Raw genomic sequence first — 14,640 nt, forward strand, 5'->3', positions numbered from 1 at the left:
AAAGGAGTAAAACAAAAATCATCATGATCAGATTAGGAAGTCTCTTCTCCAAAATACAGGATATTCCTGAAAGAGGAGAAGCAACCTGTATTTTCACTTCCCCAGACATTCAGCATTCACAGCACTTGTTTTTACTTGGCCGTAAGGAAGGAAATGTTGGGAAACAGCCCCAGGCAGCAGATAAGCAGCCGCCCCCCCCCCCATCTCAGTTCTCTCCTGCGGTGCTACAGTCCAAAGGATTTTCACGCTTAACTCTGAAAACAGAATTTTTCAATACTTGTAGCTATCACTAGAAATACAGTGACCATCATCCTAAAACTTGGTAGCTCTAAACATAGTTCAGATCTACATATTTAATGCAGCTCAAAGCACACACCTGCAATTAACTGTGGGGTTAGATTCCTTTTCTGGATACTATACATTAAAGAAACAAAATGCAAGCTGCTCTATCTTCCATTTAGATTTGCAAAGGGAAAAAAAACAAAACAGGAAATATTAATGTGACTGGCACTGAGTTTTCTCCAGCTATAATAAAAACTAAAGCTAAAAATCTAAAACTCCGGGACGCCTGGGTGGCTCAGCTCTGCCTTCAGCTCAGGTCATGATCTCAGGGTCCTGGGATCGAGCCCCACATCAGGCTCTCTGCTCAGCAGGGAGCCGGCTTCTCCCTCTCCCTATGCCTGTCACACTACCTTCTTGTGCTCTTGCTCTCTCTGTCAAATAAATAAGTACATAAATAAAATCTTTTAAAAAAAAATCTAAAACTCCACTATTGATCGGTATTACAAATAACTGAGATAGTATTCAGTAAGACATTAATAAAATTTTTTCTCTTACTTTTCATTTATCTTTACCCCCACGGTTTCTAAGCCAATTTTTCTCGTGCAAGCATCTCTTCCTATCGCCAGCAATACCTGAAAAATTATTAATTTTTAATCAGTGACTGTTATCAAAAATGCTGCACGTAAATTATTTATCATTAAGCCAATCTGATTTCATTTTCGAGACCTGGAAAGAAATATTTCATTAAGAAAGTAATGCAAGAGTTTAAACAAATTAAAGTATTTTAAAAATATATCCACTGAACATGATATAGCAGAAATCCTTGTCCATTTATTAAGAAAAAGAAAGTTAACAAGCCCTTTAATAAATCTAGCCAAGCTTAAAGACAAAAACAGCATAGGCTAGGACTGAATTTTTTTTTTAAGTAGTGAGATAGATTAAAACTTTTAAGGACAGAGAAGTTCTATCTCATTTAAAAAGTTGGATGCCTATTTTAGGTATCTGACAAACGATGTTTTTAAGTTACACATAAAACAAATTATAGTATCACAAGCAATAAAGATGTCTTAAAATGGGCATATCATCAAGGGTTTTAGAAATAGCCAACAGCCATTATATGTACCCAGCAAATATCCAATAAGCATATTATCTGCTTTCTAATTTAGTAATGATCTGAGCCCACTCCTTACCGTATTATACTCTCCTTCAATGGTTTCATCACTACTGGTGGACTTAGCTATCACCCTGAGTCGGCCTGGTGTCCCTGCTTCAATCTGTTCAACCTATAAAAGTAACAAAATTTTACTCCATAATAAGGACAGGTACCAACCCTCTTCTATCAGGTTAACCCAAAGTTAAACACAAAATCTGGCTGGAAAGGTCTTTCATGTCCCATCTCCCTCACCTTAACATCATTAGGACAATAAGGGGTTTTTGCCTTTTATCACCTTCTTTCTTATTACTTCATGTTTGCTAGAGGGGCTTTCTTTCAAAGAGTTCCTAAACAGAATAAAATTCAAAGAGAAAGGTAGGAGAGGACTACAATTCCTAAAATCCAACTAAAGATTTGCTGTTCTTCCCAGGCTCCTATGTTGCAACTCACCCAGAACCATTAATCCCCTGGAGAGCCACTACTGCTCAAATTCAGAGATTCTCTTCCAACCTCAAATGTGCGGCTTTGTCAACAAAGAACAGACAATGGAGTTAATCAAATATGATATAGGTAACAGCTAGAAAGCCCTAAATAGTATAGTGAGCCAGGAGGTAGGTGTGTCCTAAGTAGGGGTGGTCTTCAAGGCAGGGATGTAAGGAGGAAGGAGCAAACTCTGGAGTCTGTGCTGTGCCTGATGGGATCAAACACACTGGCCCGTTACTCCAAGATGCCAACCATGACCTCCAGACCAGATAGCAACAGATGAAAAACCTTATCAGCTGGAGGCTTCTGCCTGTCTATAGTTCACCTTTGTCTCTGACTGACAGCAAATCATGGATTTCTACAAAATATTTACTCAAAGACACTCATAAAATCACGTGCAATTTCTACTCTACCTTGTAGGTACAACCATTCTTTTATGGGAAAACTGCCAAGTTTTTAGGCTTTTCCTGTATCTAATACAATTTCTGCATTTAGAACAATTTTATTCCCCGCCATCTCTCCGCACATCACACTGTATTGTCTGTTCCAAACGTGTTCTCTTCTTCCTCCCTGCAGAAGGCTGCTTCTACGAGGTCACTGGCTAACAAAACACAGCTTCACCAAGGTGCCTGGGGGTCAGAGAGACCCTGGGAACCCAAGTAAAATGTCATTCTGCTTATTCCTCTCCCTCCCTCTCTGCTGCCCTTCCCCCATCCCCACTTGTGTGTAAACACTCTCTCTAGAATAAATAAAATCTTTTTAAAAAATGTTAAAATTAGAACTACCCTATGATCTAGTAATTACACTACCAGGTATTTACCCAAAGAACATGAAAACATTAAATCAAAAGGAAATAGGTACCCCTATGTTTATCGCAGCACTGTCTACAACAGCCAAATATCCATTAGCAGATGAATAAAGATGTAGTTTATACAAACAATGGAATACCACTCAGCCATAAAAAAAGAATGAAATCTTATCATTTGCAACAACATGGATGGAACTAGAGAGTATAATGCCAAGCAAAATAAGTCAGAGAAAGACAAATACCGTACCATTTCACTCCTATGTGGAATTTAAGAAACACGACAAACACATGAAAGAAAAAAGAGACACAAACCAAAAAATCAGACTCTTAACTACATAGAACAAACAGATGGTTCCCAGAGGGCAGGTGGGTAGTGGGATGGGTCAAGTAGGTGTCGGGGATTAAGGAGGGCACTATGATGAGTGCTGATTAATGTAGAGAATTGCTGAATCACTGTATTGCACACCTGAAACTAATATAACACTGCATGCTAACTACACTGGAATTTTATTTTTTTTTTAAGATTTTATTTATTTTTTTGACAGAGATCACAAGTAGGCAGAGAGGCAGGCAGCGAGAGAGAGGAGGAAGCAGGCTCCCTGCTGAGCAGAGAGCCTGATGTGGGGCTCAATCCCAGGACCCTGGGATCATGACCCAAGCTGAAGGCCGAAGCTTTAACCCACTGAGCCACCCAGGCACCCCTAGAGTGGAATTTTTAAAAGACATTATAGGATGAGGCTACTCTTCTATCAGAATGTGTGCGTCCAGCTGATGCTTTCTGATCACGGTCCTAGTGCAAACATAGCTTATCTACGTCAACTCCCTAAAAATCAACTCTAGTAATCAAGTACTGATTACTTCAAGGACATCTGCTACTTAATCCTCATTATAATATTGGAAGATAAGTTCATTTTAGATTTACTGTGCCAGGTCAGCTAATGCAATCTTCACTGGAACCCTGAGAAGGGTGTTTTTAGCATCCTGATTTTACAGAAGAAACTGAAGCTCAGAGAGATTAAGGAATTCCCCCAAAGTCACCTGGCAAGAAAATGGCAGAATAGTACTGAAAACAGGTCGAGCTCATCCCAATGCTCAAACTCTACCCATCAACATTAAGAGATCCTTAAAATGGTCCGACAAAGCATCTAAGTTAAGCCCCTGAACAAACAACAGCTAAAGTTCCTTAACTTGTGTCAACACAACAGTCTCATCTTTACCTGCTCTAAAAGAAACATATCTATCAGTCTGGGATACAAGAAGTGACTAATTCTGTCACTTCTATATATCAAAATAGCTGTGGTCATGGTAACAACTCCCAGTGTAACTTGGCGTATTTTTCAATCTTTTCGAAAGAAGATTAAATGAGCAAGAAAGGCCAGCCCATATAACAAAATCAGATAATCATTCTCAGAGAAGCCAGAATAATACAGTGTGCATCTGTAGACTACACAGCAAACCAAGAGTGAATGTCTTATGACAAAAATTTAAAAATCAGTCCAGTCTTGAAATCTTATTTAAATCACTGGTGTGTATGGAGAAATAAAGGATAATAGACCAAAAACTATTAACATAAAGGGATGCCTGAAGGGAAGCATTAAACAAAAGAGAACCAAAGGTAAGAAAGCTGAGAAGACAACAGACATTATTAACTTGGAGCTAAGAACAAAACTGTTTAGGCAGTAGCAGGTCCAAGTTCATATACCAATACCACGGGTGAGGCACTGCAGCATTCCCAACGGTTTATAATGCTGAAAGAAAAGTTCCCATCACCAACCCCAACATTCTCTGTCCTGCCTTTTAAACACAACTATAAAACCAACAAACCTACCAGCAACTCCACTTACTTTTATTGGTACAAATTGTTTGATAAACTTGACACCATGTTCTTCCATATGTTCACCAATTTTGTTGGCCATGTCCTGGTCAAATCCTCTAAGAAGAATGGATCGAACCATAACAGTAACATCTAAGCCAATGCCAGCAAGAAATCCAGCACATTCGAGGGCAACATAGGATGCTCCAACCACCAGCGTCTTACCCGGGCAATAAGGTAAGGAGAAAAGATCATCACTGAAAAGCAATTAAAAAAAAAAAAAAAAAAGAAAAAAATTAAAAATGTTCATATGTGAGTAATGACTAAATCAAAGTAAAATTTTTGGTTTCTTAAGAACAATAGACTTTTAAGATTAAAAACATTCAATCAGCTACATATATAATACATGAAAAGTGTTTACAAGGCCTTAGACACTGTCCCTCTCTTGCTACTCAGCTGCTTTGGAAGTAGCTCAAGTGCCCATGGCCAAACAAAGCAAACTGTATAACTCATGGTCAAACAAAATAATTTTGAACTTGTTTAGAGTAATTCTCCACTAACGTGTTTTAATATGTATATTTGCAAACCCAACCCCCCATCCCTCATCTCAACACCACAAAGCTCTCTCTGATGCGGCAAATCTGTGATACTTCTTTTTATCTGGAACACCAATTATCAAGAATAGAGAGAAGAGTAGAAGAAAACTTCCAACATAAATGTTTTGTAAAATAAAAACCAACTATAAAAAGTAAAACCTAGGGGCGCCCGGGTGGATCAGTGGGTTAAGCCTCTGCCTTCCGCTCAGGTCATATTCTCAGGGTCCTGGGATGGAGCCCCGCATCGGGCTCTCTGCTCAGCAGGGAGCTTGCTTCCCCCTCTCTCTCTGCCTACCTGTGATCTCTCTCTCTCTCTCTCTGTCAAATAAATAAATAAATAATCTTATGTTAAAAAAAAAAAAGTAAAACCTGACAAAATCTTTTAGTCAAGTGAAGAATATACAAGACATGAGAGAGATCAGAAAGGCATTGTTAGGAAATGAGTTTTGTTTTGTTGTTTTTTCCTCAAAGATTTTATTTATCAGAGAGAGAGAGCGGGAGAGAGAGCGAGCACAGGCAGACAGAATGGCAGGCAGAGGCAGAGGGAGAAGCAGGCTCCCTGCCGAGCAAGGAGCCCGATGTGGGACTCGATTCCAGAATGCTGGGATCATGACCTGAGCCGAAGGCAGTTGCCAAACCAAATGAGCCACCCAGGTGTCCCGGGTTTTTTTTTTTTTTAATATGAGAAAGAAAGCTATCTAACACAACAACAGGGAACTATTGCCATTGGAGCTGGCCCTACATGAAGCACAAAGGAAAAAAATTGTATCTTCTCCCCCCAAAAAAGGGCCCAAAAAGAATAATTTGTAACACAATCAGAACTCCTGGGCAAAAAGCACACAAGAGGACATATTTATCAACAACCTGTCTTAACGTTGTTGTAATGTGAAATTCCTTATTGAATTCCTAATGTGAATTGTTAGGTCACCATATGATCACCCGGTGAGCAAAATAAATCACACAGTCAAATCTTGCTTGACTCACTTATTTCAGAAGGCCAACTACACTGACACTGTGCCCACGCGGAACAGCAAGGAGGAGGGCCTAGGGTTCTACATGGTCTGCCATCTGTCACTGTTTTAGCATCCACATGAATATCCATCTAGTTTTAAATGTTAGACATTTCTGGGTGCCTGGGTGGCTCAGTGGGTTAAAGCCTCTGCCTTCCGCTCAGGTCATGATCCCAGGGTTCTGGGGTTGAGCCCTGCATTGGGCTCTCTGCTCAACAGGGAACCTGCTTCCCTCTCTCTGCCGCCTCTCTACCTACTTGTTATCTCTGTCAAATAAATAAATAAAATCCTTTAAAAAAATTGTTAGACATGTCTGATATACACTCACATATGTGTACATTCCAACATAAATCTGTATGTCAGCAGTGAGGTTAACTGAGTGGTAAGAAGACCAATGTTTACAGTCCTGAATTCTTAAATGTTCTCTCGCATAAAGTAATTTTTCCCTTCTCTTTTTCCCAATGCCCTATCCCTTTGGGCAGAAATGTAGCAAAACACTCTGAAGTTCTAGCAATGGACTGAATGGGTTTGAAGGAAAAAACCTGAAAAGCATAAATCTGCAATGGGCTTCTCTTACCTGCTGATACAGTACTCTCTGTCACCAGGGATGCCCAAGTAACGTGGCCTCTCGCCAGTAGCAATGAGAAATCGCTCCGCTGAATAAATTTTTTCTTTGCCTTTGTTATTTGTTGCCTACAAAAAAACCAATGTCAACTTTTAGTAAGCTATTACTCATCAGAACTGTAGACTTGATAGTTAACAAAGGCCATTCACATTATCCAATTTGATCTTCATAAAAATTTGGTAATATGTAAATGTTGAGGGTCTGAGTAGTTAACAGACTAGTTCAAAATCATAAAATCTATTAAATGGCAGAGTGAAGACTCAAATTCAGGTAATCTGGCCCCAAATCCAGTACGGTCACACTACCACCCCACAAGAGAAAGGCCTGTAAGACGGGGCTGCAAAATCACCAAACCGGACAGTTTGGGTCACGATGGCTTTTCCTTCTATTAAGAGAATCACTTTCTCTTTTCCTCCCCTACCCCCAACCTATCACACAATTACCTTAATCCTGTGCGGACCCACAAACTGCCCATAGGCATTCTCATAGGTGACTTTCTTCTCCCTCAGAGCTACCCGGTAGCCCCAGTTCAGAGAGCCAATGTGGTTCTGTACGGCTTCTGTCATTTTATTCCAGTCATGTTTAACTGCACAAGAAGAGAAGAAGAAATGTTTTTAGCTTTTCAACTGCCAGGCAAAGACCATTATCCAGTAACTATTCACGTGGAATACAAAGAGCAGAGCTTTTAGTCTGAAAGAGGAGGGTCCTTCATTCCAAGCATATAAACAACTTTTTCATGCGCAGTTATTCTTTCCCTTTTAGAACACTACCAAATAATTCATCATGCAAGGCTTCCTGACAATTCTTAAAACTAAAATAACTAGGCACAAACTTTTTCTCTTTTTTAGAAATGAACAGGAATTTTACTTTGATTGTTAAATACTGACTGCTGGGGTAATGAGGTGTGGTAAAGCCTGGGATTCTGCATTTTAACAATCCCCAAGGGATCCTGATATAGCCAGGTTTGGCGTTAGTAAGCTGGTAACAGTCTAGACCAGAAGACCAGCAAATAAAGGCCAACTAAAAAGACGCCTGGGTGGCTCAGTCGGTTGGGTATCTGTCTTCGGCTCAGGTCATGACCCCAAGGTTCTGGGATGGAGTCTCACATTGGGCTCCCTGCTCAGCAAGGAGCATGCTTCTCCCTCTGCCCGCTCCCCTGCTTATGCTCTCTCAATTCTTCTGACAAATAAATAAATAAAAATATTTTTATTATTTATTAAAAATATTTATAAAAATATATTAATAAAAATATTTTTTAAAAACCCCAAGGCCAACTAAGCCCCAATGCCAAATGTAGCCCATCACCTTTTTAATAAAATTTATACACTTGAGACCACTTACTTACATACACCATCTAGGGCTGCTTTCATGCCACAACAGCAGAGCTGAGTAGTTGTGACAGGGATCATTGTGCCTGTGAAACCTAAAAGATTTACTATCTGGCCCTTTACATAAAAAGTTTGCTGACCCTCGATCTAGACAGAGTATTAAGACTGCCTCACTGTCCCCCAAATCCCCCTTTCACCAAAGAGAGGAAGATTTTTTAATTCTATCATAAAATGAATCCTTTGAGGGGCACCTGGGTGACTCAGTCAGTTGGGCATCCGACTCATGATTTGGGCTCAGGTCATGGTCTGACCATGAGATCGAGCCCTGGGTCAGGCTCCACACTCAGTGGCGAGTCTGCTCCAGATTCTCTCTCTGTTTGCCCCTCCTTGTGCATACACGCTTTCTCTCTCTCTGAAATAAATCTTTTTTAAAAAAATGAATCCTTTGAGTCAGGCACTAATATATTAAATTTCAATGGATAAAAATCAATCACTCACTCATTAGTAACTTATCAATAACTAGAAAAAAACAGGGTACAGATAAAATATACTCAGTGATAGGACAAAGGCAGGTCCTAGGAAAGCTGTAGTCTGCAAGGAAGGAAAAGAGAATCAACATATACTGAAAGACCTGCCATGGAAATGAGAAGTCTGAATCTTAAGACTCAGGGTTAGTAAGTAGAGCTTAGCCACATAGGAAGCTGTGAACCAAGTCTATGCTACTCAACGGCCAGCCTCTAGATCTGGAAATGATAACACCAAAACTGGTCTGTGGCCTCCCAGAGAATAGATCGTCGATATTCAATTCACAGAATCAAAACATTAGACTTTGAGACATCAATGAAACAGACAGTGACTACAGAACCCACTGTGGTTGCAATGCTGAGAGGATGGTGTGCTGGAAGGCAGGGCTGGGGAGTGCTGAGGGAGCCCTGCCAACCCACCCATCTGGCCTCCGTCTAGCAACACTAAAAGAGAAAAGACAAGATTCACTTTTGCTCCCTCCCCCAGGAATGGAATAGAATAGTATAACTCACTAGGCCAACCATTTAGCTGAAACAATTACCAACATTTTGCCAATTTCATTTCATATACTCCTCCTTTTCACTAGAATATTTAAGATTTTACTTGAGTGTGTGCACATGTGTGCATGAGCAAGGGGAGGAGCAGAAAAAGAGGGAGAGGAAGAAACAGACTCCCAGCTGAGCACAGAGGCTGACATGGAGCTGAATCCCAGGACCCTGAGATCATGATCTGAGCCAAAATCAGACCCACTGAAGCCACCCAGGTGCCTCTTTACTAGACTATTTTAAGCAAATCCCAAACACTTCATTGGTGATGTGTTTGGCTGTTACAGTGATTTAGGAATGACCAAAGGCCACTAATGCTAAATATCCTTCACTACAGTTTCTTACAATTAGGAGGGGTCCAGCCCAACATGCCAATAATGCCCCCATCGAGAAATAATGAACCAGACCACAGGTAGGATTGATTCACTTCTGAAATTTCACAATCACAGAACGATTAAATGGACTATACTCTGCTAATTCATCAGTAGATACTATATTCTAAGTTTAAGACATAGCTGAGATTAAATAATAGCATCAAAAAATTCAACTATTTCAGTGACAGAAATATTCTTCTGCTGGAAAGAGCAGTCAATTCACCAAATTCTATTTCACCACCCACCTGATTACTGAATTTATTAGAATTATACTTAGTTGGCCCTGTTAATACAACTTCACATTCAGCAGAGGCCTGTATTTAACTCTTTTTAAGACTCTGAAGACTTACTATACACTTCTATGTTTCTAATTTAAGCAATTCAGTTTCCCTGACTTTATTTTCCTGAGAATGAATAGCTTAAAGCTAACAGCAATTAATACAACACACCAAATTTAAGTACTAGATCACTATATGAATAAAAATTGTGTGACTGAGTTATATAGCACTGTTATTTACCTAGATTTAAGAGACAGATGCATTCACTACAGATGACAGTATATGGAAATAATAAAACTGCATCAATCAAAATTTGCTTGGAACAACTGTACCTCTTCCAAAAACTTCTAGACTTTTTCAGATGAATATCCTGTTACACGTCCTCTTTAAGAGGGAACTAACTTGGTTCAAATATACAACTTCCTATAATGTCTGTAAATATTTTTCTACATCCTATTAAACAAAGAACCAAGTGCTTGGCAGAGTCTACTCCAATTTATAGAAACTGAATGGAAGAATTAAAAGCAGCAAGTCCAACCGGGCGCCTGGGTGGCTCAGTGGGTTAAAAGCAGCAAGTCCAGAGGAAGGAACAGAAACTGTGTGATGAGTCGCAGCTATCTGAACCACACTGCTGTACTCAATCCTCACGCAGTGAATGGCTCAAGTCAGGTTGTGCCTACGCCTACCTACTACAATAACCTACATTTTAACGTACCAGGAGGGCTGGGTGAAGCAAGCTCTTAACCCAAGGGACCCAGAATACTGGCAAAGACTATGTGTCCCCACTTAATTAACGTCACCAATTCTACCTCTGGGCTTCCAGGGTACGTGGGCTGCCTATCAATGATATTAGTGCACCAGTGGAATCTGCGCACTTACACAATTTGTATTACTCATCTCTGTATTTCCCCGGCACAGACTCCACTGCAAAAAGTGGCCACTGAATAGCAATATTATGTAACTACGCTAGTACAATTTCTAAAACATCTATGAAGAAGTCTAATACACTAACTAAAGGGAGACCTCTTGTTAACCAGGTACATTAAAAGTAAGTCTCCAGGAAGGGCAGAGTGTATGAATGGCAGACTCAGTGGGGAGACATGCAGACACAGGAGTAAATAATAACTTGGCGGGGGCAGAGGAGGGACTAGAGGTGGACTAGATTATGTGTTAAATTCATATTCCGTAGGTCAAAAGTGTCACCTCCACTGCCCTTTTTGTTGGCAAGAGGAAAGGACATGAGGCATGACACCTCAGAAATAAATGATGACACTCTCAGACCCCAAAGGTCATGGACAGAGAATAGCCTTGTAAGGATTTGAGGAAAGAGATGACCCCAGAGTAAGAACACTTTTAAAGTAACTGATTCTCTAAGACTCCAGATTTGGAGAAAAAAGTACTGTTGATTTTGGGGCATCTGGGTGTCTCAGTGGGTTAAAGCCTCTGCCTTCAGCTCAGGTCATGATCCCAGGTCCTGGGATCGGCCCCACTTCGGGCTCAGTGGGGAGCCTGCTTCCTTTCCTTTCTCACTGCCTGTCTCTCTGCCTACTTGTGATCTGTCAAATAAATAGATAAAATCTTAAAAAAGAAAAGTACTGTTGATTTCAAACAGGAAGTAAAGGCATGAAACAGAGGAAGCAGAACTAATCTGAGTAGGGGCAAAATGTTTCAAAGCATGTACTTACGCCTTATTTTAGCATTTAATAAACTATTAATCAAAACTCAGAAAAGCTACAAAATAAATTACGCTAGCAAATGTCCCATGAAGATCTTAAAACTAGTATCAGGGGGCATCTGGGTGGCTCAGTCGGTTGAGCATCTGCCTTCAGCTCAGGTCATGATTTCCAGGTCCCAGGATCGAGCCCCATACTGGGATGCAGCCCCATGTCCGGCTCCCAGCTCAATGGCGAGCCTGCTTCTCTTTCTCCCTGTGCTTTCTCTCTCTCTCGAAGGAATAAATAAAACCTTTAACAACAACAACAAAAAACTAATATCTGGTAAGGCTGAAGTTTCCCTCTTCAAGGACATGGTGATCTAGGATATTCATCAACTATGCAGCCATGTCAACCTCATTTTCTTCTATCAGATAATGCAATCTACTTTCCAAAGGCAGCAATTTCTCTTCAACTTTCCTAGGGTTGCCAGGGTACTCTAGATGTTTTATACAACAAAGACTAACCATCTCTTTCTCTCCAGATAAATGGTTCCCCCCCACCCAAAACATCAGCTCATGAACGGATTTCTTTGGAGAGAGAAAAATCAAACTTCAGAGATAAGCAAATACTTACACTCTTTATGAAACTCTCTATATAAGAATTTATTTGAGGGGCACCTGGCTGGCTCAGGCAGCAGAGTGTACGACTCTTGTTGATCTTGGGGTCACAAGTTCAAGCCCTACACTGGGCAAAGAGATTACTTAAAAATAATAATAATAAAAATAAAGAATTTATCTGAAACATTCTGGTTTTCTATTACAGAAAGGCACTCCAAGTACAGTATCTGTTCTTACCACAACGGCTATGCAGCTATCTGACAGAGTAACTACAGTAATTTTATACATAAAAACCATCAACAACAAAAACTCCAGGTCATTTTGTAGTCCCATAAAGATGGATGGGTACTTTGCAAGATCACAACTCAAACCCCTCAAAGCACAGACAGAAGAGCAGTTTCTCCCACCATACCTGTCTCTTCGGTGTTCCAACCATAAGTGCGAGAGTCTTGCAGGGCCTGTCCTAACAAAGCCGCTTGGTGCATCAGTTTTTTAGGTATGCACCCCACATTCACACACGTTCCTCCGAGACCTGCAACAACATCGAGAAATCAGTTTACATCAAGCATCACAATCCTTCAAAGAAGAGGTCAGTAATTATTACTATGCTATGAAAGGTCATAATTTATTTGCTTAATGTAGCCAATACTATTTTTACAAGTTTATTCCTAAGACTCATGTCATTCCTTTTTTTTTTAAAGATTTTATTTATTTATTTGACAGAGAGAGATCACAAGTAGGCAGAGAGGCAGGCAGAGAGAGAGAGAGAGGAGGAAGCAGGCTCCCTGCCGAGCAGAGAGCCCGATGCGGGACTCGATCCCAGGACCCCGAGATCATGACCTGAGCCGAAGGCAGCGGCTTAACCCACCGAGCCACCCAGGCGCCCCAGACTCATGGCATTTCTAAGCTCAGAGAGCCTTATATATCAAACATAGTAACACATCCTAAAACACTAGAAAAATGAGATTACGACAATTTCCACATATTTCAAAGATTCAGAATTAACTGATAAAGATGACAGAAACTGAAATACTACTTGGTGCACAATCCTATACTCACTACCACATCTATGAATAGAACTAAATGGTAAAGGGGTTGTTAAGCTGGCCATAGCTGGACTGCCATGGGTCTAGAACTGCAAGTATAATCTGGTGTATGCAAGCTTTTTTTTTTTTTAAGAAGGTGGTCAGGACTCCTGGTAGCTCAGTCAGTTAAGCATCTGCCTTCGGCTCAAGTCATGATCTTCAGGGGTCCGAGGATCAAGTCCCCCATCAGGCTCCTTGCTTAGTGGGGAGTCTGCTTCTCCCTCTGCTTCTGCACTCTCTCTCTCTCCCTCTCTGACAAATAAATAAATAATTTTTTAAAAAAAAAGGTGGCCTACAGCTTTTGTGCATTCTCACAAAAGGATTCATGACAACCAAAACAAACAAACAAAGGTTTAGCATCTCTGAGCTTAAAGAACATGGTCATAGACTGTCTGCATTAAAACAAAATATAGGCAGACTGAGAGGAAGAGAAAATGGTAAAGGAGTGCCAGACCAGATGGTAGTGGACTTCACACAAGACTCTGAAGAGAATGCTTCTGGACTGCGACTAGGGACTGTAAGCTCCGCAGGCGGGAGCAGCTATGCCCAATACAAGAACAGTGACTGATATCAAATTGACACCTAATATATATTTGCTGAATCAATTAGAAACTCAAGACACTCTCATATCCAGAGTTCCTGTTTCTTGCTTCTTAAGCTAAGCTGTCTTGATAAGATTTATGTATCATACCAATCCCCTTCTCAAAGGCTTCCTACTATGCTCGTTAGATCCAGATTCCTCATCTTGACCTACCAGGACCAGTACAGCCTGACACCTGCCCTCCTCTCCATTCTTAGCTCCAGCTCATAGTACCTGTGCTAAATTCATGAAGGACTCCCAACTGCCTCAGGGCTTTTGTATGTTCTATTCCGTGACAGAAACAGAAAAAAGTCCCTTGAAAGGTTCTTCCTCAGCTCTTGGCATAGTTGGTTGGTTCTTTTTTACTCTTTTGGCCTCATCTAAAGGCCACCTCTTCAGAGGCCTTCTCTGATAATTCTCTCAGAATTAAACTCTTTCCTCTACCCAGTTCCTCTCTTCCACCATATAATTTTTGTTAGTACCACTTATTATAATTCATAAAGTTCTTGCTTATCTTTTGTCTCCCCACTAGCATATAAACTCCACAAGGGCAGGAACTTCATGTCTACCGAGTCCACTGCTATATTCTCCAATGCCCTAGAGTTCATAATAAGTGTTTAATTAATATTTGTGGAATAAATGAGTAAGGACCATATAATTCACCAAGACTCAGAAGCAGCATGGGCTATTCATTAAAATATCTAATTCCTATTCTTGCTGAATGTAGGAACTGGTTTTAGAACAGATTAAGTTTTTAAACTTTCAGGCATAAAGCCCCTAATTTTACAAGGTTACTCAAATATGTAGCTTTAAATCATTATAGTAGCTGTGGATAAGGTTTTACATTATCTTGACTCTGCCAAAAAACCCCTAAATTTTCAAC

The 14,640-nt window shown here is 40.4% G+C and overlaps 1 protein-coding gene across 3 annotated transcripts in view; it reads right to left on the reverse strand.

Moving 5' to 3' along the window:
• The window catches only part of TXNRD1 (thioredoxin reductase 1), a 116,928-nt gene that overhangs the window by 26,919 nt on the left and 75,369 nt on the right, over positions 1 to 14,640 (reverse strand). For all 3 annotated transcript variants that reach the window (XM_082739075.1, XM_082739076.1, XM_082739077.1), the window contains 6 exons: positions 12,505 to 12,624; positions 7,214 to 7,356; positions 6,723 to 6,838; positions 4,571 to 4,796; positions 1,473 to 1,565; positions 838 to 914 (listed from right to left, as the gene is read on the reverse strand). In XM_082739075.1, coding sequence (XP_082595201.1) covers positions 838 to 914; positions 1,473 to 1,565; positions 4,571 to 4,796; positions 6,723 to 6,838; positions 7,214 to 7,356; positions 12,505 to 12,624 — 775 coding nt within the window. The remainder of the gene's footprint in view (positions 1 to 837; positions 915 to 1,472; positions 1,566 to 4,570; positions 4,797 to 6,722; positions 6,839 to 7,213; positions 7,357 to 12,504; positions 12,625 to 14,640) is intronic.

The sequence above is a fragment of the Mustela nivalis genome (assembly GCF_964662115.1).
Source record: "Mustela nivalis genome assembly, chromosome: 7".
Classification (NCBI taxonomy): domain Eukaryota; kingdom Metazoa; phylum Chordata; class Mammalia; order Carnivora; family Mustelidae; genus Mustela; species Mustela nivalis.